Below are 27,805 nucleotides of genomic sequence, written 5' to 3'. Positions count from 1 at the left end.
ATTCTTATATGACAGCCCTTATTGTCAATTATTTAAAATACACGTGTAAGTTGCAAAGTATTTATGTTTGCAAGTCTTCACACATGGAATAATAAAGTAACTTGATGTAAAAGAATAAAAAATAAAAATAATAAAACATAAAACTAAGGTAAAAATGTTGTGAATGTGAAGAGTTGCAAATTACAGTATTTGAATACATTTATTGTGTTCATATTTGAAGGGTACACGGGAATAACAATCAAGGTCCATTTTAGAAAGTTTCGAGAAAAATGAATTTAAAGTTTAAGCACTTAATACTTTCTTATGTGTGCATTTAATAGAAATTGACGTAGTGGAATGTCAAGAACGATTATTTTTTATTACTAGCTAGACCACATGATAGTACTTCCTTTCCACTATAATATGGCATTATTAACTCAATTTCGATTTTTGATGGACCTTGATCGTTTTTCCCGTGTACCCTTCATTTCTGTTTCGCATTAATGCACATATTTTAACCTAATGGGAAACAGAAATATGAACACAATAAATGTATTCAAATACTGTAATTTTCAACTCTTCACATTCACAACATTTTTACCTTAGTTTTATATTTTATTATTTTTATTTTTTATTCTTTTACATCATGTTACTTTATTATTCCATGTGTGAAGACTTGCAAACATATATACTTTGCAACTTACACGTGTATTTTAAATAATTGACAACAAGGGCTGTCATATAAAAATGTCAAAATGTATCATAACCATGTTGATTTTAATAAGGTTCAGTTTGCATGTCAATGTACTTCATCTCTGATGATGTTGGCCCTGATCAACGAAAACGTTTATACATCTTTTAAACATGTAATGTAAAGGTTTAACACCTTAAACATATGTTGTGAAGTCAGTGACTGAAATAAATACTTTTAATATACAATACAGACTTCTCTGAAAACTAAAAAATGAATTTCAAAATTTTACCTAATTGTTATTTTCTCATATTTCTTCAAGCAAGAAATTTCATAAAATAAATTATTTCATCCAAGTCAAATACATCTACAATGGAAGAAAAATAATGGAATGTCTCTTCAAACTGTTCTCTTTCTGAAGGACATCTCAGCAATATACATTCCATATCTTGTGAATGAACATCAAAGGCACAGTGATATTCAACAGCACTTTCATAAAATTATAATAATTAAAACTTCAAAATCCGGACATAACTGGAGACAAATTATTCAATTCGGGGACATTCCAGGGACCAATTTTGTTCTGGGACAAAAAGCAAAATTCAGAAACAGTCCTCGGGAAACAGGGACGTCTGGTAAACTTATCATAATATGTTAAAAAATTGTGAATTTGAATTCGTAATATGCCCACATATACATAATATGTGTTCTCTTATAACAACACAAAACAACTCACCTCACTGCTATTGAGAGAAGTAATTTCTATAACTTCCTGTAGACGAGAAGGCATATTGTCTGGCATTGTCATACTATCATAACAATCTGGAATCCACTTGTGTATCTATATCGCAGAAAAGAAACAAGAATCATTAAATAAGTCAGCAGAAAATGTGAGAACTTGGAATAACTAATCCAAATTCTTTCATTTGTCGTCTAAGATACCTGTAACACATATGAAATAATGTGATCAGAAATTAATAACTGATGTCTTGAGGAATAATAATTTATTTTAGGATGAATAATGTTCAGAATATATTCCTCTTCAATTATTTGTTTTCTGACATTTACTTCGTTACTTCGTTATATGTATTCACTTATGATAGTTTCGCAGCTAATAGCATAATAGACAGTCTATTCTTGAAAAATGACTATAAGCTAAAGAAAATTAGTTTCTCACTCAAGTTGGTCATTTCGCCATTAACATACACTTTAAACAGAAAAAAAACATCAACTAATTTTTCTATAAATAGATACATTTGGAAGTAATAATTTAATCTATTATTTAGTTTTTTCAATTTATCATGGAACACCTCAATTCCTGCAGCTTGGAAAAAAAGCAATCATTGTACCAATTCACAAAAAAAGGAAACCTGCTCATGATGTTAACAGTTATCGACCAATAGCACTATTAAGCATGATAGCAAAAACAATGGAGTCAGTGATCTCCAACAGATTAACTTGGTATTTAGAATCTCAAAATCTTTTATCACCAAGACAAGCTGGCTTTCGACAACTACACTCTACTAATGAACAAGTCATATGCCTCGGCTAAGATATAAAAGACAGTTTTAACAAGAAAGAAGATACCTTGGCAATATTTATTGACTTTCAATTAGTATATGACTCTGTTTGGAGAATTAAATTATTACTAAAACTCCAAAAATTAGGTGTCTTCAGCAATATGTTCAGATGGATATCAGAATTCTTTAGTCAAAGATTCATTGCTACTAAATTCAATAACTCACTTTCTAGTTAGCCTACAGACAAACATATCGAGGTCTACCTCAGGGCGCTGTCCTCAGCACAACTTTATTCAATATTTATATAAATTACTTATTCTCCCTTTTAGAGGAATTAAACATGAAAACAGCACTATTTGCAGATGATATAGGTTTGTGGACTTCCGGATCTCACAGACATAGAGACAAAATTCAAAATTCTGCTCTTAAAGCTCTAAATCAACAACATGAATGGAATACATCAAATTTGATGACACTCAATTTGAGCAAAAGTAACTACCAAATATTTTCACTTGGTAAAAAAAGAAAGAGAATTCAATATCCAATACAATGGAAACACCTTCCTATGACTTATGAATCCAAATATCTTGGAGTTATTTTCGATAGTAAGTTAACATGGAGCAACCATCTGAAATATATTTCTGAAAAAGCTCGTATAAGATTCTCCATTCTGAAAAGACTAGCAGGAAAGAAATGGGGATGCTCTAGGAATACTTTGAACACTACATACAAAATGTTTATACAGCCAGTGCTGACATACTGCGGAGAAATTTTAATTACTTCACCTTTCATAAACGAAATAGAACGTGTTCAAAACCAAGCTCTCAGGCTCATTACTGGTGGAATCAAAACAACTCCAATAGATTCTATGAGATTCCTCACTAATATTAACAGCATGAAAATGACAACAGAAGAAAAAGCACTGATCCAATATGAAAAACTTATCAGATTACCAGGAAACAATTTGCATTCATACAGTCCTCCCTGTAGATTAAAAACTCAAAAAACTTTCATATCCATGGTTCAAGAATTAAAACAGAAAATCAACATCCCGAATTTAAAAGAAAACTTACAAATTAAATCAAATCCTTTAACTCTATACATCTTGATTACACAACTTTTAATACTGTGACTATAAATTAAGACTTTATAATAGTACCGGTATTAAGTTTTTTGACTTGTTCCATATTCTAGCTGTAAGCAATGTATGAATACCATGGAATGTTAATAAGTACAATACAATGCAATACTGTATCACTTCGGAATATGTATTATATGACTTTCTTGTGTTAAATTCTATCGTACCTGGTTTACATGTTTCGACGTATTATTGGTCTTCTTCAGAACTGCATGGTCTGAAGAAGTCCAATAACAGGTCGAAACATGTAAACCAGGTACGATAGAATTTAACACAAGAAAGTCATATAATACATATTCCTTTAACTCTATTAAATCTAGAGTATAATCTAAATTTAACACAAGAAATACAGAAATCAGAAGTAAACATTGAAATAATGAAACAATTGTCTTTAGAGACAATTAATATTAGTTACCCTCCACAAAACTGGCTTCATTTATACATCGACAGATCCTTGATCTCCAGGGAACAAGGTACAGGTGCAGGTGTTACGTGCTGTCTCTTCTCACTTTATAGATCTTTTAAATATGGAACAACAAGTTTTGATGGAGAAATCATTGCAATAAGTGAAAGTCTCAGAAATCTTCTATGCCACATCAATAAATTTAAAAATGCAGTTATATTGTCAGACTCCAAAGCAGCTATTCTATCAATAGTCTCTAGACACAGACCTTCATATTAAACAGCAGAAATAACTAAAATGATCTCTGAATTAAAATCACTCAATAAAAGAATTGTATTCCAATGGACACCATCCCATTGTGGAATCCTGGGAAACGAGAATGCGGATGCTTTAGCAAAGAAGGGCAGTACTGCTATTTACAGACCTATTACTAAATCTACGTATTACTCTGTGAAAAGATTTATTAAATCTACATACTTAAACTTCAACAAACAAAATTTCATAAAACAATTTCAAGGGAAAGAATGGAACTCTCTGCATCAAAATCCACAGTTAATTCCCTATTTACCACGCAAATCGTCTATAGCTGTATTTAGATTGGCAACAGACCATGATTGTTTGGCCAAACACCTGCATAGAATTGGAATATATCAGTCCCCTAACTGCCCATTGTGCAACTCAAATCAAGAAATGGATTCAGAACACTTCAAAATCTGTGCTTCAGTGGCTGACCATAACAATATCTTTGAAAAATATTGGAGTGCAAGAGGTCAAATGACTTTATTGTCAAAAGCCTGGCATTAGAAAACAACAACAATACAATAAAATATTAATTGACTTACTAAAATTCTAGTTCACTAATGAGAGGCATTTAACTGGAATGTTTGACATTTTCTGCACATCCTCGAGCATGACTATCACCAATAATTATCAGTTGGCTAATCGGCGATGTATATGGAGGGGGAAACGAACTGGCCACCCTACCCCATTACCTCCTGGCCTAGTTGCCTCATTGTGAGGTTCAGACTTGTCTTGAGACAGTTGACTAAAAAACAACATACTGGTAAAGACTACACGTCACTTCCAGTTGATCATTTCAGAGTGAAAACAAGTAACTTAAGTGGTCCTCAAACTTTCTAGCCCCTTCCCATAGACCAGTATTTTTTGCGGACTTCTTCAAAGTTGTCAATGGAATGATGGGTAGATTAGATTTTGGGTTAATGTTAAGTGAATATGAGTAGGCCTGGTGACATTTATTAAATTTTCCAAAATTGAATCAATATTGACTGCATATTTAGATTAAACGAGACATAAATAAAATAATACTGTCTGAAAAATAGTTCTTCATTGATATGTTACAGCAGAGTTCCTTTCTGCAAAAGGCCTAAACTCTTCAGTTGTTTTTAATCAAACTTGTAACTCGATAGAAAATTATCTTTAGATTATAAAATAAGTAAAATATTTACATTAAATACTTACTTCCTATTCACAATTTAATCATTTTCCTTCAAACATTATTGTGAACATTAATTTTATATAACTTACATCTTGATGACAAACTTTTAACACTTTTATCACCAATGATTTACTTGTGATAGGTCTACAAAAACTTTCCTGTTCAATTAACAGAGGAAACTTGTTTACATTTACCAGATCCTTAGTATTAATTTTATACAAGTGTTAGGGATATCATCAATCTTTGTTAATAATATTCCTCCAAGAAAAATATATGTATATTTTACCTTGTTTAACTTCAGAATGATACATGGTGTGTTGGTATCATAACCATAGTTTGGAACTCCACAGGGGCCCAACTGTGATAAATCATAGTTAAGAGACATCTCATTACTTTTATGATTTCTAATATAAATCTCAGAAATCGTGACGTTTTTCTTCTCATAACCTGACGAATAAAAATAAAATTTTTATAATACAGTATTATTAGTCTACTGATAACTGAATAACTCTTGATCTTAGAAACATTTCTTCTTACGTTAGGTAGGCCTACCAGTACTGTATATCTCTGGTGTTTGGTCAGATAGATAGATAGATAGATTTATTCGTTCCATAATATTCTTACATTTGCTTTATAGCATAGAATAAAGAACATGTCCAATTCTTACGTTTAACAATAAAATGCAAATATGAAATATGTACAGAATTAATATCTTAATAACAAGAATATTTTATACAATGTAATATGTTTACCATTTAATAGTATTATAATATTTACACAGTATTGTGAAATGTCAAGAATTCATCTACAGAATAGAAAGTGTGAGGTATTAAGTAATTATTTAGTTTTACTTTAAATAATGCAGGGTTTTGGCTATGATTCTTAACCCTTTCCAGCCGAATGATTCCATATGGCATCATACACTTTACCTGCTCTGAGAATGCATATAAAATGCCAAATGACTCCATATGTTATCATAGCCATATTCTTGGTTATTTTTAAGATAGCTGGCACCCCTGAAATCCCGAAACAAAACACTATCGGGCAGCGTTTCTCCTTCATGTCAAAATATTTTTTTAATTTTCAATTTAATTTGGGCTGGAAAGGGTTAATTTCTTCAGGAAGACTATTGAACATTTTTATCGCCATGTAACGTACTCCCCTTTGAAAGCATGATAAATTTGATGATGGCGTATGAAAATCATTCCTTCTGCTGGTATTTATACTGTGGCTGGTATTTATACTGTGTATGGCTAAGTTAGTTGGAAAATTTTCTTTATTACATAAGAGGAAATTTATTGTAGAGTATATGTATTGATTTGTTAAGGTTGGAATCTCTAATTTTTTAAAAAATAATCTACATGATTCTCTAGCCTTTGCTCCAACTATTATTCTAATGGCTCTTTTTTGTAATAAGAATATATTTTTAATCTCTGTAGAATTTCCTCAAAATATTATTCCGTAGGACATAATGGAATGAAAATAGGCAAAATATATTGTCTTTAAGATACTGCTGTTTAGAAACATGGTAACTCCAAAAATGACCTTTTAGCTGAAAGTGCAGCCATAAGTATATAAAAAAAAAAACAGTTCTCTTTCGTTTGGTATAGCCGTGATATCTATATCTCCATCTAATGTCATTCACATTTGTATGTAAACTAGAATTATGATTTGTATAAATAAAAATGTTTGTATCTCAAAACAGGTTTTTTGGAGTAATCATTTTTTTATCAAACACCACAGTTATAAATGAATTTAAATACTATTATAGTCACAATCATGCCATGGTATGAAAGAAAATTACACAACCTCGAGCGGGAATCGAACCTACGACTTCCTGTTCCCGGTCAGGCGCTCTAGACCATGGCATGATTGTGACTATAATAGTATTTAAATTCATCAATATGTCACATCAACGGACGTATATACGTCACCAAACATCGTAAGATGAAGATTACCACAGATATATTTACAAAAATTATTGCATGCAATTTAATGTACTGGTACTAAACAGATCTTGCTTTAAATAAGGAGACTTTTATTTTGTATTATTACTAAAGGTAGAAATTTATACCACAACATGAGGATATTAGGTTAGTTGTGCTTAGACTGTCGTTACGTCATGAATGACGTGAAGGCTGAGGTATGGCCAGATTACAACTGAAATGTGTATCACAAGAAATGAATGGGGATGTTTCTGGTGCGTAGAGTTCAGTGTTGTGCTTTGACAATTGAGAAGTCTGCTGCAAAAGGAAGCTATGTCACATTAACCATAACGTGAGAAAAATAAGTCTGTTACGAAAAGGGACATATTCTAGAATTAGTCAGAGGCCCTGGATTGGCTCGTGCACTGCCACATCTATATAGTTTAGGAAAATGAGCAACAGACGGTAGGAAGTGCCTAAAAACTTGAAATTTTACTGATCAGAATTTTGTGGCATAGCTCCCTCTTGCAGTGGACTCCTCAATTGGTTTGTTTACATTGCACTGTGATTCGTTGGTTGGTTAACCAGATAAAGCTACACCCTCATCCTGCCTATACAACATCAGAATTCCCATGAACCTGCATTGCTATTTACGCTCACTCTCCCTTTCAACAACAACTCTATGCATACCTAACCTTGTAGTCTCTGTGGGTAAATTCCTATCTTTAATTTCATTACGCAGTTTAAGACTATGGCTTTGTTCTTAATATAACACAAATTTCTATATCAAACAGTTGTATACCATACGTTTATGCAAATAATCTTCACACAAAGCTAAACAATTTTTATTTCTCAGTAATTTAACGCTGAAAATACATTCTAAAGATGCTCAGGAAGCTGTGAAGTTCATAAATGTGTTTTTTTTTATTTAATGAATGCTGTCCCACTGAATTTTAGAAGTTTATTGTAAAAAAAATTTTAATTGCTTATAGAGCACAAGGATTTACTAAATTAGCTGACTTGTGATTTAAATGTTGATTTATGCTCGACCATGCCGAAATGTAGTAATTATAGCTACACCTGGTAGCAGTCCTTTAATGCATGTCATTAAAGTACACCTATTTATTAAAGTTCAGGTTTTCGATTATTCTCGGATATGCAATCGAAAGACAACGAGGGAAACGTCACGAAGGATTGAAATCCAATACTGTCGCAGAAGGTTATGTTCTGTTATTATAATAATTAGCGTTAATTGTAAATAATATTCAAATAAATTCAATTTGTCATCTCGTTTTTCAATTCTAAATCAATTTCCAGATTATATAAAAATTAGTTCATGTTATTCTGTAGATTATAACAAGGTCAATGACATTATTGTTCCTCGGAAAAAATCAATACTTTCGCGTCTGCGCACATCTCACAATTTACGAGCGATGCACAAGGTCACTTCCACCCTTCAGTTAGATACGAATAAAATGAATACTTCTGAATAATTTCAAGTTAGAAATATGGTCGAGCATAAAAAGTCGTATGAAACTTGCCTATAATGGTAATCAAGACGCTCGTATGAAAATTATGAAACTCGCTTGCGCTCGTTTCATAAACAAACATATACTCGCGTCTTAATTACTATCATTATAGGCTCGTTGCATAATGTACTATTATAGTACACTATACACCAGCGACTCCTTCATTTCTCTTAAGATTTACAGTAAAATTCTGTCGATCTATTGGCCAGAACAGACATGATTTTAATTGCCATCGCCAGTTATTTGTGACCATAGATTTTTACTGAATTGTTATCACTAGGGGCCGTACATTGTACCAGAAGACTACAATGAAGAAGTGAATACAATCAAATACATAGCACATGAGAATGGTTACAATCCAAACATAATAGACATCATAAAGAAGACAAAACAAAAACTTAACAAACACAAAAACACACAAAACACAACACAAACACAAGAACACAAGAAATACATCACACTAACATACGAAAACAAAAGCACACATAAGATCGCATCTTCATTCAGAAAGCAGAAATACAACATAGTATACAGAACAGAAAACACACTACAAAGACATCTCAACACACAAATAACACAAACAAATAAATACAATCACACAGGTGTATACAAACTCGCATGTAATATTTGCCACAAGCTCTACATTGGACAGACAGGCAGATCATTCCAAACATGCTACAAAGAACACATTAAAGCAATAACCAGAGGACACAATACATCTACATATGCCGAACACATAACTAATGCTAACCATACATACAATAACATAAATACAGACATGGAAATCCTACACATACAACCCAAAAACCAAAAACTCAACACACTAGAACAATACGAAATAATACAGACACACTAAAACACCCTAATCAAATTCTCAACACACAGATCAATTTCAGAACACACACTATTTGACTCCACTTTTCAACACGCAAACGCACCCCTACAAACAGCAGCGATGTCGAGATGACCCCGAGATCTAGTAGACTCTGATGATGGTGTACAGTATACACAGCCGTAAGCCACAAGTGCTTATATAATTAACACTAGTAAGTTTGCAATTTAATCAATAATTTATATTTAAGTGTTAAAAGTAGTGTACGCAAGATTCAAGATGGAAAGAAGCTTGTTCAAAGTGAGTAAAAGCAGCATCGTGTAAATTATGCTTACTCAACTTGGACGCCCTCATACAGTAGCGAGGGAAGGTGGCGTCATTGGACGTTACATTGGTTCATGGCCTAGCTACTATAAGATTAGCATTCGGCTGTGGCTCGTAGTAAGCATTTGAAACTCTGTCATTTGTTTCACCACAGAACCTGAAACGAGTGCCCATAGCCAACTCTTTGCGGGGAAATACGTATTTACGTCAGAAACATGACCGGTCCTTTGCCATGGCTCAGATGATAAAGTATAAAGCTGAACCACAAGCAGGTTCCGGTTAAATTTTTGCAGAAATGCGGAAACTATCTCTTTCCCATGAGCGACCCTTCTTTGTGTTCTTCCTATGTTGTTATGAGAGCTGGTCGACCTTTATCTTACTAACAAGGGAACCGTTCCAAGTCACGGTGCTTGAAATTTAACGAAGATGCATATTTAAGTTAATTTTCGTTCGTTAAGAAACGTGGTGATGGTCGTTCGTTTCGATTTTTCCTCGTTTACGAAATATGAATGAATGAATGAATGAATGAATGAATGAATGAATGAATGAATGAAATAGCCTTTGGATTTCCCGTGAAGGGCTATGGCCTCCTAAACAGGGGAGCTCTTTAGAGATCATGCGGTGAGCTAATCCGCATGACGGTAGGTTCTGTTCTATATAAGTTTTGTTCATCGTTCGTGTGTGTACACTTGCACTCTCACTCGATACTTGCAAACTGTAGCGATCTCCATTCTTCTCGGTTCTTGGCTGTTCTGGACCACAGGGGTCCAGCTAGGCTCTTGAAGAAGTCCGCCCATCTGGTCCCAGGTCTTCCTCGGTTTCGCCTCCCGATGCGTGGGTCCCACGTGGTGGAAATATGCGCCCATCTGCAGCCTTGAAGTCTCGACACGTGGCCTCCCCATTTCCATTTCAGGCGCTCCCCTTGGTGTGCCATGTCTCTGGTGTTTGTCATCTGCTTGAGTCTGGTGTTGGAAATCTTGTCTCTGAGAGAGGGTCCTAGGATTTTCCTCTCCATTTTGCGCTGGCAGATCTGAATCTGTGTCTTATGGTTCACGGTCAGTTTCCAGGTCTGACAGCCGTAAAGTAAGGTTGGGAGGATACAGGATTGCAGCACCTCCAGCTTTAGTTTGCGGTTCAGTTTCTTATTGACTTGAAAATAGTTGCTACTTATACCGCTTCTTGTGCGTACTCGGATTATCATACATTTCCGCGACACCATATCACAGCTTTCGCATTAATACTCTGGTCATTTTTTTTCTCTCAACTCACATTAATGCAGTAGTAGTGCAATCTATGGCATGTCACTCATCCGTACACTATCCAAATCCATAGGTACGGTATGCACTTGGAAGTTTAGGAAGACGACTGTACATATACTTTCAAGAATCGAAAGGAGAATTTGGACCTAAAGTAAAACAACGTGTAGACAGAGATAAGCCATTTAATGTCGTGGTCGATTCAAGTAGTTTCGATAAACTGACAAAAAATTATGTGAGTAGATGGTTAAGAGATATATTTCTCCCAGAAGTTAAGAAAGACACACACTACTACTACAGGATTTCTGGAGTGGTCAGATGACACTACTGTATATTTACTGATGAAGAAGTAAACAATGTTTTACGTGGTTAATACAATTAAAACGCAAATTATCCCTCCAAAAACTACAAGATTTGTGCAACCCTTGGATGTGTGTTTTTTAGGCAATATAAAATTGTAATTCGAAGGCTAGAAGAATACTTCAGACATAACATTATCTGTGAAAACATTCCAGACACATTCCCACGATAGGGGCTTCATGACATGACATTACATTTCGTTGTGTTTCACCAGTTTCATTCACATGTCCTCAAAGACATGCTAATATAGGCCTACGCCTGGCAGAGGTGTGGATATGTGACAGAGAAACATGTAAGAAAGTTTGATAACGTTCTTGCAACAATGTTGCATGTTGGAAACAGTGTGTGTGTATGTGTGTATGTGTGTGTGCGTGCGTGCGTGCCTGTGTGTGACAGAAAACCCAGTCTATACAAATATTTGTACTGTTTAATGGCTCTTTGTTCCGACCACTTCATTTCGAATCCACACTATCATATTTAAGGTGAGTCATAAAGTGAATACATATTTAAATTAAAATTTAATTTATATTTCAGCAAGAGTGAAGAGAAAAAGAAAATAGACCAGTAGCGGTCATCAGCACAAAGCACCCTGAGGCTAGTGTCTCTTACCCGCGGAGAACACACTGCACTTTGGTGCATACGTAGCTGCTAGCGGGTATGCTCTCTACTTCTTTCTGATGCACGACGGAGCACACGGGACGGCTCCGCTTACTCTTTACCCATTTCAGCGAGTGCTGACGACCACTGGACTAGAGCATTAATGCTAGAGCTGTGATACGAATTCGCGGAATTGTGAGGATCCGAGTGCGCGCAAGAAGTACCATAAGTAGCATCGATTTTCAAGTCAAAATATTTCGTAGTCAGGAATCTTTTACCGTGGAAAGACTCATCATGTCATGTTTGTAGTTTTTCTTGGGAAGGATAAATGCGGTAGTTTCCCGTTGCTTTCCGCACACCACTTTCTCTTTCGCATCTTAAAAGCTCCCAGGGGGTCATAGCGTGGAGGTGAAGAGAGTGGATTTGACTAATTGGGCCCTCTGGACTTCACCGAAATTCACAGCAAGGTGAAAATATCAGTTCTATCATGGTTTTTGACCTGATCAGAGACCGGGAAATTCCAATTAGTCTTAAGAAGATATCAGATGATAGAGGACATTAAGATATGTGGATATATGCGGAGACTAAGAGGAAGGCAGAAAAAAAAAGATTGGCTAATGCTGGGTTTGCAGTGAAAGACTTGCTCATGGGCAGAACACTTATGTATGTATGTATGTATGTATGTATGTATGTATGTATGTATGTATGTATGTATGTATGGTTTCGTAGAAGAAAGAAGCGAAACGAACTACAATCGCCACGTTTCTTAGCGAATGGAAATTAGCTTAAATATGCATTTTCATTCAATTCTAGCACCATAACCTGGGATGGTTTCCTTGCAAGCATAGGCTTATAATATAGTAGGTTATATGACCAGCACATTTCATTCATTACTTGTGTTCAAACCCACAAGATGAGTACAGAACGAGAAAAGTGCTCCAGTCCTTGAAGATTTACGATACACCGGGGACGGGGATGGAGACAGAGGAGCTCGTTCTTTATATTGCATTGCGTGTTAATCCTTTTGTGCTTCCTCTGATATTCTCTGCAGAGACAATGCTTACCGCGTATTGTTTACTGTCTGATATCACATCAGAGCCGCGGCGAAATCACAATAGCGCTGCCGTATCAATCCGGGAGTGATAAAGCAACAGATATACAATGAACACAAATATTCTCTACAAATACAGACCTGTTTTTAATCACAATGATAAAAGCCGCAGTTCGTAGAAAAAAAAAACTGTTTAAGGATAACTACGTATACGAATTAATATCGAAGCAAGCTAAACACTATACGTTTCGTAAATATATGTATATCAAAATTAATCTCATTTTCTGTAAATAATAATAATAATAATGATAATAATAATAATAATAATAATAATAATAATAATAATAATAATAATAATAATAAGTCTATAACTCAGTGAACTTCTTGAGATCAAAATGTTAGGAATTAGAGACACTCTGGCGTATTTTCAAAATTAACGTTAAAGAAATCGGAATATGTATGATAAGAACTTTCTTGTGTTAAATTTTAACGTACCTTGTTAACATGTTTCGACCTATTTTCGGTTATCTTTGGATGTATATGTTAAAGAAATACAATAGACGACCTTAATTTATTGTAAAAACTTTAATTTCATGTGAAATTACAAATTTACTCTCAAAACTTAATTTTCACAAATAGGTAGCCTATATTTAAAAGCTAGGTAAGACTACGTAATGTCCATTTCTTGTAATATAAGTACCTCATTTACACGCCACTACAGTCAGTAATAAATTCAAGAGTGAATTCCTACAATAGTGCATTTTTCTCTTAACGATTTGCGTATTATGTACAGTTGGTAGCATGACAAGTAGCGGCCTAAGTACAGGGTGATCCGTTTGGGTATGGATAAAATAAAAACACCGTAAAACATTTAGTACTGAACTTTATTTGTTGAAACTTTGTGCATACAACACTGAAACATGGGAGATTCCTCAGAACTCAACATGACCCCATTGCGCACCCTGCATAACTCATAACGGTGATGCAATTCAGCCCATGTCCGTTGTAATATAAGAGGGGTGATTTGTTGAAAAGCTTGAATAATTTTTACTAGCAGATCATCAATGCTCCTCGGTTTCTGTGAATAGACAATGTCTTTAACAAAACCCTACACGAAGAAGTCAGGAGGGGTTAGATCTGGGGAGTGTGCGGACCAAGCCAAGAGATAGCTGTTTCTCGTACTGATTTTCGCCTGCGACCTCCTGCATGTTTTTTAAACACAGAACCTGTTCCTACAAATGTTCAATACCACAAAATTATGGAATCGTATTTAGATACATTACGCACACCACACTCACGTTGAAATTCCCTTTGAACTCTTTTAACACTCTCAAATTTAGCATACCAAAGAACACATTATGTCCGCTGTTGATTTGTAGCAACCATTTTAACCATCTATGATTTTCATTTGTCCTTTCAGATTATGCATTGTTGATTGTCATATATGAAAACTTCCATCTTTTAATCATAATATAATCAGCAAGAAATGTTTCCTATTATCATAATAGCTTTATAATAATAAATTAATATTATCCCTACCCAAACGGATCAGACTGTAAGTTATATAAAAATTACGATATGGTTGTATAAAATAATAGTATGTAACATAATATGTCTTGAAAGGCTCATTGCGATCCTCGCGTGATATGCAACCCTCGATAAACTTCAGGTTGCAACCAATCACTCGGATGCGCAATGAGTGCCTTTCAACACTTACATTACAATATACTGGGTGTTCATTTCAAAGTGTGTCATGACGTCACTGTTGGGTCACCGATTTGAAGCGAGTTTCAGCTTATACGTTATAGAAGTTGCCTATTATTTAAGGCGTTCTTCAATCTGAACTTGAGAAAGTGTACGGTATAACTTGAACGTCGTAGCAACAGATGGCGGTCTGTACGGTCTGTGTGCTACCATAACCTCTTTCGAACTGTGTTTTGCGCCGGCAAGTCGTACGCAGGGTATTTGTTATCATCGGTTGCTTACGGTAACATTCCACAACACAAATCAAATGCTCCGTGTCCATGTTGACCGTCGAAGTTAATGTAAACAAATACGTAAGTAATCGTCTTAACCCTCTCCTCATATCCCGACAGTACGTATTTCCAAACAGTTCACATTCCTGCCACTACCGGCGTTACCGTACGTATCGGTACGTACTCTTCAGAATGAACGCCGTACTTGCTAGGCAACTTCTCTGCCTCTTAGGTTATATATCTCTGCGGAAGTGTAGGAAGATTGAATTCTCTAGGCTCATCGGCTATCCACATGACGGCATACAGCGAGCCATGACACATTTTGAACTGAACACCCAGTACTATTGCTGAATGCTTGTGTAACAATATTAGGAAAAATATAATTGTAGGAACAATTTACTTTAATTTATATTTCGAGGTTATTCATTATTTAAATATTGTTTATATTAAAACTTCCTAAAATGCAACCAAAATATGTTATGCTCTTGTTCAAGAAATTTATCTAAATATGGTATAAAAATACATTTATATGACCAGTAAAACTTCATTGCTTTAATCGTAAAAGTAGGAAACGTGTAGGGCCTATAAGCTAATTTAATTACAGAAATAAATGTCGGATGGATAAAAGACATCGACATCACAAGATATGCGAACTCCGTAGTTAGCAAACAGAATTTTGCTCGCAATACGAATTGATGTAGACGGCGAGCTGTACCTCCCTGAGGGTAATGACCTTCTCGTGCAGGGGGAACGAGATCGATTCCGAGAACATGCAGTCTAGAGTGCCACAACGAACCAACTTATTAAATAAATCAGCGGACAAGAGCGCTTCAAAGATGTGCTTCTCAAGTACATATGTAGGCCTATCACTTATTCAAGTGTCTTAGCTATGCAGTTCAGGCTTCATTCTTGCCATGCCAGAAAAAAGAATGACGCTTTACGTTAATGCATTTCAGTAACACAAATTTGTGTTTGAAATTCCAGGAGCCTTTTTATTTTGTGTTGGAAATAGTTGTTGTAACTCTAATAATACTTACTTACTTACTGGCTTTTAAGGAACCCGGAGGTTCATTGCCACCCTCACATAAGCCCGCCATCGGTCCCTATCCTGAGCAAGATTAATCCAGACTCTATCAACATATCCCACCTCCTACTCTAATATTTAGTAAAATAAATAAAATAAAATATTTTGCACAACATTCAAGTTGTATTTTATATTAAGTTATTATACAAAGAAAAATGTTGGTCTAAATGTGCACAATCGTTAAGACACGCTGCATTAAAACATGCAGTATACTCTTTTATACGAAAAGGCAAAGCGCCGCTGTAACTGGCAATAGAAAAGTTAACAAACATAAATATTTTAATGTATCATTTCTGCTAGCATTTTAACTGCTCGTATAAGGTATAGGCCTATGCTATACGCAGTGTTCTTTTTTCGCTTTTTAACTACCGGTAGTACCATTAACTTTTTTGTAACAAGAATGAACGCACTGAAGTTGATTTCCTAGTTAAACTACGCTTAAAATCACCACCACCACCACCACCACCACCACCACCACCACCACCACCACCACCAAGTATCACTGGAGAGTTCACTACCCCTTTTCGCTCCCCTCCAAATAGACTTACATATTTTTATGTGTTTTGTTCTTACTATTTTAGTGTCAATCGCCTTATATTAAATTTCGTCTTTCTTCGGGGTTGACATGTAGCCTACGTACTCGTAAGTTCATATTTGGAATTCTGAAATTGCTTATTCTGTTCATAAGTTGTGATCGCTGTTTCGATGCCCAACAACGCTTCATTAAAGTTATTTTTCTTTTCTTGTCTAGAAGAGATATCCCAGCGTCTGAGCTCAGGGAGCTCAGCTCTGCTGACACAATTCTTCTCTTGTTTCAGCCCTACAGTATTACAAAGGTTGGGACAGAAGTCATGGCAACACTTTTTTTTTTTCAAAGTTAAGCTATGGTATCACGAGATGTCGTAAGGCATCTACAGTACATGCTCGCATCACTAAATGGTAGTGTGATGTAGGTATGCTCAACGTACAGAAATCAATGTGAATTCAGTTGTGAGTCGACCGCCATGCCATGCGTCCATATTAAGAGTATGTAGTCACATCACTACGGGGATGGCAGTGTGATATGGTTATCGCATTGAGCGATGTTACAGGTAATGCGTAATGCAGTTGTGAGTCGACCGCCGTGCAAAGTGGAAGCGGCCCTTGGCCCGATGGGTATTGCGCTGTAATGCTATTCCAACTACCAAAAGTAGCATGATGTTGTGTCGTTTATGGATGTTTGATTCCTACTTCACCCTACTAGTACCATACACTGTCCCTTCATTTGTATATATCTCAAAATTTCGAACTCACACATCCTTACAAAACTGTGCTCCGTGGAGCCCGTGTCGACTCACGCGCGACCTGCTCTCTTGCGGGAATCTGGTCGTGAGTTCGAATCTCACGTCGCTCTCACAATATCGACAGATCTGGACGAGATCTTCCGTTTGGCACCGAAATCAGCGCGCCAGGACATCGAAATCGTAAGATAGGCTATACTTCACCCAAGCTCGGACGCCAGTCGCCGCGGACCCCCACGCGCGACACGGTCTTTATTTTAAAGATGTGTCTCGATATGGGCGGAGCAATTCTGTAGGCCTACTTGAAATGAAGGAAGAAATTCAAATGTAATCGATGTTCAGGAGGATGAAGAGAAGGAGGATGAGCAAAAGGACAGAGAACAGAGAGGACGACGACAAGCAAATTTGGCAAAATGAAACAAAGCAATTCTCTATCCCTGTGACGTCATCCGTAAGCCAGGTGTATAACTGTAGTGCTCGGGAAAAGTGGCACAAGTCAAAAATGTTAATTTTACAAAAGAAGGAAAAAACTGTCTTCACACTGGTTTATGTCGATTTGATTTTCTTCTGTATGAATTATTGTAATGGGAGAAATACTTACGTCTCTTTTCCCAAGCGAGCAGATATTCCATAAGTTGTCAATAAATTAATAAAAAATGTTTGTGGAAACTGACTTATGCCACTTTTCCCAAGCATTTCTGATATATTTCGCGTGCTGTTCAATAAAAGTGTGTATTAAGCGCCTTATGGACGTCTAGACCGTTCTTATTGATTGTGTTAATAAAACGGAACACAGTCTCGTCTGTGATGATAAGACTGGATATAGTCCAGACAAACAGTGTTCAAGACAATGTTACCGAAGGGGATGCTTATACTAAATGTTTGTAAGTTAAGAAATTGCATCCTCCGGAACATGACGATGAAGTGAAGAGAAGCGACTAGAAGCATTTGAAATGTGGATATAGAGAAGAATGGAGCATGTGAAATGAACAGATAGAATATGAAATCAAACTGTGATAGAAATAGTGAGTGAAGAAAGAATAATCCTGAAACTGATCAAAAAGAGAAAAATAAATTGTCTGGGTCGCTGGCTAAGAAGAAACTACTGAAGGAATAACTGAAAGCAATGGTGAACGGAATAAAAGTTTGAGGCAGAAAAAGATATCAGATAACAGACAACACTAAGACATATGGATCTATGCGGAGACTAAGAGAAAAGTAGGAAAGATTGGAGAATGCTGGGTTTGAAGCGAAAGACCTGTCCTTTGGTAGAATACTATAAATGAACTAATCCTTCGGGACTCGAACCCGGTTACCAGCGTGGAAAGCGATCGCTCTAGACGTTCCCTAACGTTGCAGGATAGTAATAACCGTTGCGGAAATATTTTTAACGTTCTGATATCAACATTTTTTGGCTTACCGTCTGCCAATTTGTCTGGAGCTATTTGCAGAAAGTGATTGATAGTCGAAATGATTCACACACCAATATGATGCCAATAATAAATTATATGATATTCGAATGTTACTTTCATTGCCTTTACTTTTCTTCTTATTTTTATTACCACTTATCCACTGCTGAAACACTTATACCGGAAAACTTGTGTGTATACTACTAACCCAGTCACTTTCAGATTGTACTGATTATTGATCTTCGTCCTAAATTATGCTATTGAACGATTTATGTCCATATTCAATGCACGTACGACCCAATTCATGCGAAAATTCACACATGCACAAACGAACGCATGCAGCACGCACACTTACTTTTGTCATTTTGATACAATATAATGGAACTCTATTGAATAAGCAGTCGCGGACAGCCGATGAGGGGTGGTCCTCCAGCTTGGGAGTTGGGCAAAGGGCTAACAACCCATCACCGTAAAAAACAGCTCGTTATGAAACCTCAAAAGAAGACCTTTGGGGAGACCGAGACGTAGATGGAAAGATAATATTAAAATGGATTTGAGGGAGGTGGGATATGATAGTAGAGACTGGATTAATCTTGCTCAGCATAGGGACCAATGGCGGGCTTATGTGAGAGCGGCAATGAACCTCCGGGTTCCTTAAAATCCAGTAAGTAAGTAAATAAGTAAGTACGTAAATAATTAAGTAGTATAATGAAACTCTAGTAAAAAAAATTATCCTTAATTTTAAAAATAATACGCCCTTATCTAAATAAAATAATACGTATTCATTTTGAAATAACGATTTTTATTAAAAACTGTATTTTTTTTAAGTTACAGGTCTTTTACTTAAAGAAATAACGGAGCTCTGTTCAAAAATAACGAATCCATATTTGAAATGGAGGAAGCCTTTATTTAAAAAAAAATGAGATATCCTATCTCCGCCCAAGTAATAGTGGGTTATACGGTGCGATCGAAAAGTCCCTCCGCAGCTTTATTAGTTCTAGTAACACTAGAATACAACCCTGCAGAAAGTTGGCAATCCCCTATTCATTCCGGTTTGACAACCTCATACCTCCAGTCCATCATATGCTTAGCGGCCAGTGTTGCCACTTGATTTCTCTACCAAATACACTTGAATTCTCGGCTACACAAACACTGCGGAGAGACTTCTCAATCACACTGTATAAAGATCAAAATAATACCGATTTATTCAAAACAATTTTAACTTTCAAAAATGCTTTTCATGCATTACGGCTAAGTTAAATTACTAGTAAAATGGTATAAAACTTATGCATTTGAAATGATTTCTTTAGAGAAACTGAATACAATATTATTTACGGAATTAAGTGTCGAGTAACTAAACGCTTCTTCACATAAACATTTTAGATATCTGTATAAATTTAATCATAAAATTAATGTAATTCTAGCTGTTATGGAAATATAGTATAAAATATAATTTATTATTCTATAAAAAGAACTGTGTATATGCAATTTTGAACTTCTAAAAGAAATCTATTTCAGACAAATTGTTATGACTTCTGAAGACCTATAAAATAGTTGTTTTTAATTAGCGTAACCCTAAACGTCACGACAACACAGCAAAAAAAAAAAAAAACAACAATTTTTCTCTAAAAGTTTAACTTTCTGTAAGAGAAGTTATAAGTAAATATATTTTCAGATCCATAATACACATTTCTCGCCACAAATAATTAAAAGGCCAATGAAAGATTCATAGTGACACTTATGACGGACAAGACTGCAATTAGGTTTTTTCCCAGGATTTTCCCGTTTCCCTTTATTAGACAAGTACAGATACGGAATTAAAATTTGGAGCGAGTCTTGATGGGAGTCCACATGTATGTAGGCAACAATTTCACATGACTGTACACAAGTAGCATGTATACAGGGGCTCTTGTTTACTGCACATGCGCAATGTGTTGTAAGCGAAACTTACATAATACGGGAGCTCCAAATTTTGTTTCCGTATCTGTACATCATTCCGTCAACGTCTATTTTCTACATTCCATCATCATTCCCCGAACGCCGACATAATAAGAAATGAAGCCGTGTTGGAAAGCATCGGCGAAGAAAGAATGATGCTAAAACTGATCAGGAAGAGAAAAAGAAATTGGTTGGGTCACTGATTGAGAAGAAACTGTCTACTAAAGGATGCACTGGAAGGAATGGTGAACTGGAAAAGAGTTCGGGGCAGAAGAAGATATCAGATGATAGACGACATTTGAATCATATGCGGAGACTAAGAAAGAAGAAGGGAGAAAACAGGAAAGATTGGAGAATGCTGGGTTTGCAGTGAAAGACCACGTATAGAAGCTCAGGTCTTAAAGACAATCTGACGCTGTATGATAAACTGACTCAACAGACATAGAAGCAATGATCTTCAGTAACACGCGCATGTATGTTTAACGGTACAATAAATACAAGTGCAGTTCGGAAATAGGGCCTATATTGATTGATCTATATTCGATGAATAAACAATCTACAACAACCAGTCGCACAAGACTTAGCTCTGCAACACGTATTGACCACATCTCAGTAATTGAGACAGGGAGATCAAAAACCCACTAACTCCAATGTTTGACAAAATTGAGTTATGGGCTGGATAATGCTTTTTAGTTTGTCCCGCATGCGTGGAAGGCAAGATATCGACATTCATCTGCATTCTGGGGGCTGTTTTAAAACTCGTGGAAGTCAGAACTCCACTTACACCATGGAATAAGAGAGTTCTTGCATTCGAAGCTCAATTTTCCGGTAGGTGGCAACACTATCGCTCAACCAGCTCAGTAAAGTGATACGATACGGTATTCAGAATGTCACAAAAATCTATGAAATCCATGTAAGAAAGACTATTAAAGGCACAATATCGAGTCGATTAACTTCCAGAAACCCAATACAGATGCATCATTCCCCAGTCAACTAAAGTACAATTCTGCAGTGCTCAGGAAAAGTGACATAAGTCAGTTTCCACAAACCTTTTTTGATAATTTATTGACAACTTACACTGGTTTATGTCGATTTGATTTTTTTCTGTATGAATTATTGTAATGGGAGGAATACTTACGTATTTTTTTCCAAGCGAGCAGATGTTCCGTAAGTTGTCAATAAATTATCAAAAAAGGTTTGTGGAAACTGACTTATGTCACTTTTCCCAAGCACTGCAGAATTCAGCATTGCTAGTCTATTGAAAGAAGAAAGCAAAAGGACTTGCAAAATTTAATGCCGTTTATTTCTGAGGAAAGTAGGATGTATTACCAAACTCTGTTTGCGGACAGTAATAATCTAGAATCTAGATGCACAGAAAGAACATGAGAGTGAGAGAAAAAAATACAGAATCTGTAACATGAATGAGACTGTGTTAACATTTTAATATTATTTGTGGTTTTATTTGTGTATTTTGATGTGCTTTATGGTAATTTGTGTTTTTCTGTCTCATATATTTGAAATTAAAAAAAAAAAGTAGCAATGTTAATCTTAACAATAAACTTCCATTTTCTCGTATATTCCAATGTTCCATAAGGGAATTATGATATACTTATCTTTTTTTTTCTTCACATGGCTCATATTTATTCACGTTTCTTAATTCATACACTGTGGAAGTCAGAAAACCACTAACTCCAGCAGTGTTTATTTTAAATTGTGTGTTATGCTTTCCGTGTCCTAACCAATATAACTCCCAAGGAACTACTTAGAGCGGTTTACTTTGGCTATGTTCACTCTGTATTATCATATGGGATAATTATCTGGGGGTCATCATCAAAACTTGCACAAGTGTTTAGACTGCAAAAGAGAATATTGAAAATTATAAAGAAAGTACCTATTCGCTCGGATAGTAAAAAAATATTCAAAGAGTTTGATATTTTGCCCCTACCTTGTATTTACATTCTTGAAACAGTCTGTTTCATCCACCAAAATTATGATAGTTTTAAAATAAACTCTGATTATCACAACTACAGCACAAGAACATGCAATAATTTACATTTTAATCATCATAGGTTATCCAAAAGTCTCAATAGCTTATCACATACAGGGATAAGACTTTACAACAAACTCCCTGTTGAAACTAAAGCCCTTAGCTATGCTAGATTTAAAAAGTCAGTGAAACATATTTTACTTTTCCATATGCCTTTTACTGTCAATGAGTATCTTAGTTTAGCACTCCAAATTTAGCTTACAGTAGTTAGTATCTCCTTTTGTGTTTACTGCTCTTTTCTATCTGATTCATGTCTGGGGTGAGACTGCCCAAGAAGATAAGGAAACCAAGAACCTTGTACAAGTAATGGTCTGAAGAAAACTGTGGAGAATTGACTTCATTACTGAATGTGTTGATTGTATATTATTTGTATATTATTGTAGACATCTTGTATGTCGGAAAAACATGTATGTAACCGCATATTTATTATGTATTCACTCTGACGATGCCATGAAATCATTGTATTTCCTAAGGCTAATAAATATCTATCTATCTATCTATAAGATAATGTAAAAATTTAGGTTTTGAAGTATTTAATTAATAAAGAATTTAATTTTACACAATATTGATAGGTAAATGTATAATATTTAAAGTTAGTAAGAGAAATAATAAGTTTTTTCTCTCTCCTGTAAAATTTGGTTTATTGGAGTTAGGGAGTTTTTGATTTCCCTGTCTCAATTATAGTTACTGAAGGAAGGCATCTATAACGAACATAGATCAAAGTACCTCTCATTTGTTAGAAGAAACTCTAGTTGAAGGCTACAGTGGATTCAGTAGATTTTATGAAGTTAATAGTATCCTGCTGGTTACAGTAAAAAGATTTAATGAATATATGCACAGCTAACGTTTATTTTTGTGTGTAATTTGAATGATAGCTCAAGAAAGTAAATTACACAAAGGATTACGACTGGTAAAATGAGAAAGGACTAGACTGTTTTAAAACAGTTATTTGACAATACTTTATCAACTGCGAGATTATTTAGCATCTGTGGAATTGGTGACAATGCGATGGTATTTTGGAGAGATAATACCGAGGATTTGCAATGGATTATCTGACATTCGCCTTGCAGTTGGGTATGTCGTCCTCGGTGATCTCATAGTTACAATGCCGTTCGTTGAGTCAGACGTTCGTGGGTTCAAATTCGGTCGAGGGCATTGGATTTTTAAGGACGATAAAATCCTGAGCATGGCTTCTATCGGGAGGAAAGTAAAGCATTGAGTCCCATGCTGTAGATTTATGGTACGTAAAGGAACTCTGTCCCCGATAGAGGGCTCCACGCAAAATTTGTCGGATATTCCTGAACCACGTTCAATTTCGATGCTGAGAAACCTCTCCGTCGCTAAATAAAATATTACGAGGTTGACAGTTGAGGAAAACTTCGAAGGGAATTCAACGAGATAATCAGTCCAAACGGGATACGAAGTCACGCCCGAGCACATTCCTGCATGAGGAAATCAGCTTCCTGCGGTGAAATTGGTGAAACTGAATAATCGTGAAACTTGTCTCGAGGAACGTAGATCATCTTCATGGCATCGATCCTTTTAATCTCCCACAAGAGAATCTTTCGAAACTTGTAATGCAGTTCCCCACCGGAACAAAGCCGATTCAATAAAACAGCAAAAAAAAAAAAAAAGACATAAAACTGTTTAATGAGAAAGAGTAACAAGACGAGGGGAGAGATCTAATTAAATTTGCTAGGAAATAAAGCCCATGATGGCCAGTTAGAGTGAAACAAATGAATGTCATTAAGAAGACTACGCCGATATTAGTTCTGCGAGATGGGCTAATGGCACATGGAGCTTTCATGTAAATCAGAGTTGATCAACTAGCGGCTAGCGGACCCCATGTGACCCTCTAGATTATTTTGACGTCGAACTACTTCTTTGTATTCGGTACGGTAGGTCACCAACCGCTCTGTCAACGATGTACTATTTTAGAACCGCTTTTAACTTTTGAACAAATAACGAAACGAAAAGTATACCACCGTGTAGACGAAGGAGTCCCGTAACCGTAATCATCCTCAAGAAACCAGTCAGATCCTCAAGGCCGAGACGGTTGGGGCTAAACATGTCTCGAAAACTGCGTTTCGGTAGCCATTTTATCTGCATAACTCTGTGAGATTTCAACCGATCCGGACGTTTGAAGTATCAATCGATGTAGCGTGACAAGATCGACTGAAGGAACACGGAAAAATAATCCGGGGTAAACTTGACCCTCAACTTTCAAAACGTAATCGTGAAAATTTGTAAACTTTCAAAATGTTTCGAAATTCAAACGTTGAGAGAATTCAAAAATATCCTGAATATGTATATATTAAAGACGAATAATGAATCCATGTTTGGAAGTACGTACTTCTGTGAAGACAATAAGATAATCGGAAATAAATCTTATGACTAATGACCACTTTTAGGACTTGTTAAAAATAACAAAAGCCTAACTCAGAACTGACTTTTGATGAAGTTGTTGCTTCGCACACAGTCTTTTCTTTAACTTAAATATTAATAACAGACTAACAGCTATGTTTTATTAAGAAATGTGTTCAGAATAATATCTCAGATTTCTTACACTGTAATCTTACATTTAGTGTAATTTGATTTGTGAAAATAACAGTTTTTAGAAACGTACTGTATCGCTGTTGTCCATTTATTATGATCCGTCCAAGTGATGGGCGATAGATGTTAATAAGCCTACTATCTATACCATCGATAGTTCCCTCAACTATCGAAACTATCGACAGGCAAATTGTTTCCAACATTATTGATAGTTCAAGCGATTACTGATAATATCGAGAAAGGAAAGAGCATTAATCATATTTCAAAGATGGCTCCGCCCTAGTAGCACAATCTAGTGTATATAGTCACGAAGCTTGAGTTGTGAGGGTACTAGGAACAATAGACTGTGCCGGTATTATTTCGCATTGTCTGTAATGAAGCGATAGTAGCGATCCTAGTGGTTAGCAACTATCTATGGATGCATATTTACTACGTATTGAGCTTCGTGACTGTATATACTAGATTGTGCTAGTAGTGTGATTGTACTTGCTTCTGGGAATTTTTCAAGAAAATTGAAGGGAATAAAACATTTCAGTCTCAACTATGTTTGAGAATTGATAAGCAATATGCGTGATCATATGCAGTGGAAACACGAGGAAAAGCTGTCGGAAATAGAAGTGATTGATGGACATTGTAATAGTGATACCGCCGTGATGGACAGTGTTGAAATCTTATACAAGAAAAGGACAGATTATAATCGTTGGCAACAATGTAAAACTTCGTAATATAGTGTGTTAACAGATTAATAGTGCCGGTATGTAGGCTAATTCAGTTTGAATACAGTTCTTATTATTAAATTCAATATATGTTTACATGTTAAATTCATATATATATATATATATATATATATATATATATATATATATAATGTTTATAACCATTTAATAAGATAAAAAATTGTAATGACAATCGATAATATCGATAGTTCTAATTAATTATAATTATCAATACTATTACTATTATCAATTGTACGAACTGCAGTACACTATGATAATTCGAAATATGACTATCAGTAACACATGTATGTCACGTTGTTTTAATTCTCGGCATTAAACATTGATTAAAATACAATTTCTAACTGCTACTTGACACCCTACATTCCACAGTCAGTGCATACTTTCTTTGATTGAATTTTTGCGAAAATATAGGTATTTTAGAGCTATCCTGATAAACTTTCATAGTATTACATTTACCACGGCTCTTTATGGTTTGAATGAATGCATTAAATATGATAAATGCGCAAAATATAACATTGTGACGCGAATTTTTACTAAATATGCTATAAAACTTAAAACAAAATGCCTAAATATGCATACACTTATTCCCAAAATATAAGGTTAGGCTAATATTATGTAGTTTCGTACTAAATATGCTACAAAATTAAAAATGGTTCAAATATGCATTTATATGACCAATAAAGACTCTTCCATTTTCTTCAGAATGGTTGGAATAAAGTTTGAATCAGTCTGAAAACCGAAACAATCCCATAGGAAAAAATATAACATGTCATAGAAATCCGCGCCTTATTTCACTATGCTGCCATCTAGCCACTGCATAAAAAGTCACATTATAACTCTCTTTTGAATTGCTATTTTTAAAAAAAATCCGATACTATAGTCCCGTCGCTCTAATTTCTGGCAGCCAATCGCGTTGCAGGTCGGCTACATTTAAACGTGTGCGTCTTGTGATTCGCTTATGAAGACGTTATTCATTTCTTAAGGCTCGATAAATACGTAATATAATCGCCCGCCATTTTGGCTCTTTCATTGGCGTTGGCATAAAGAACACGAAGACGTTATTTGCCGCTCAATTATTTGCTGAATTACAGTGCTTTTGATTTATTATCATAGGAGCTACGACATGATAATGTTTAACGGTTTGGCAAATAGATTCCTCGTATGGTAGCTCGGGAACGAAAGAACAAAAATGGCGAACGATACTACCTACCTAGACGTAAGCAAAGAGGCGGAGTCAAGCCGGAAATAACAACGTCGCGATTATAGGCCTATGTCTTATATTACAAGAATATAAAAAAATTGAATTGCATGGAACAACTGTACTTCCATCTAGAGGACGTTCCCAATCGACGGTGGCGATTCTGGTGGTTCTCTTTCAAATGTTCGTTTCTAATATGGGGATGGCCAATCTGTTATGTGATCAGGGATTATACTAACTCTATGAGCCCTACCAAATTCCCATCGCCTCCATTTTATCGTTCATAATAGGTTGGTAGGCCTGATGTTCATGCGCTCTGTGACTGTCAACAATGCAATGACGTTAGACGTTTAGTTCAATATTTCGCCGATACAGCTGGACGCTTGGTCATAATATACTAGCTTCAAATATTACAGTTATTATTTTTACAGCTTATTTTCCTAAATATTGGGAAGCAAAATATCGTGCTGCTCATGACGCCAACACACATATTGACCTCACATACGAGTCTATCACCAGCAG

General features: G+C 35.5%; 1 protein-coding gene across 1 annotated transcript in view; it reads right to left on the bottom strand.

The window, feature by feature from the left end:
* Positions 1-27,805, bottom strand: part of LOC138705695 (sodium/potassium-transporting ATPase subunit beta-2-like) — a 40,556-nt gene that overhangs the window by 12,408 nt on the left and 343 nt on the right. Inside the window, exons 2-3 of the mRNA XM_069834272.1 lie at positions 5,474-5,634; positions 1,407-1,511 (exon numbers count right to left, since the gene is read on the bottom strand). Coding sequence (XP_069690373.1) covers positions 1,407-1,511; positions 5,474-5,572 — 204 coding nt within the window. The 5' untranslated portion in view covers positions 5,573-5,634. The remainder of the gene's footprint in view (positions 1-1,406; positions 1,512-5,473; positions 5,635-27,805) is intronic.

Source organism: Periplaneta americana, chromosome 9 (genome assembly GCF_040183065.1).
Source record: "Periplaneta americana isolate PAMFEO1 chromosome 9, P.americana_PAMFEO1_priV1, whole genome shotgun sequence".
Lineage (NCBI taxonomy): Eukaryota > Metazoa > Arthropoda > Insecta > Blattodea > Blattidae > Periplaneta > Periplaneta americana.
Note: the sequence above shows the minus strand (reverse complement) of the source record. Positions and strands in the feature narration are given on the sequence as shown.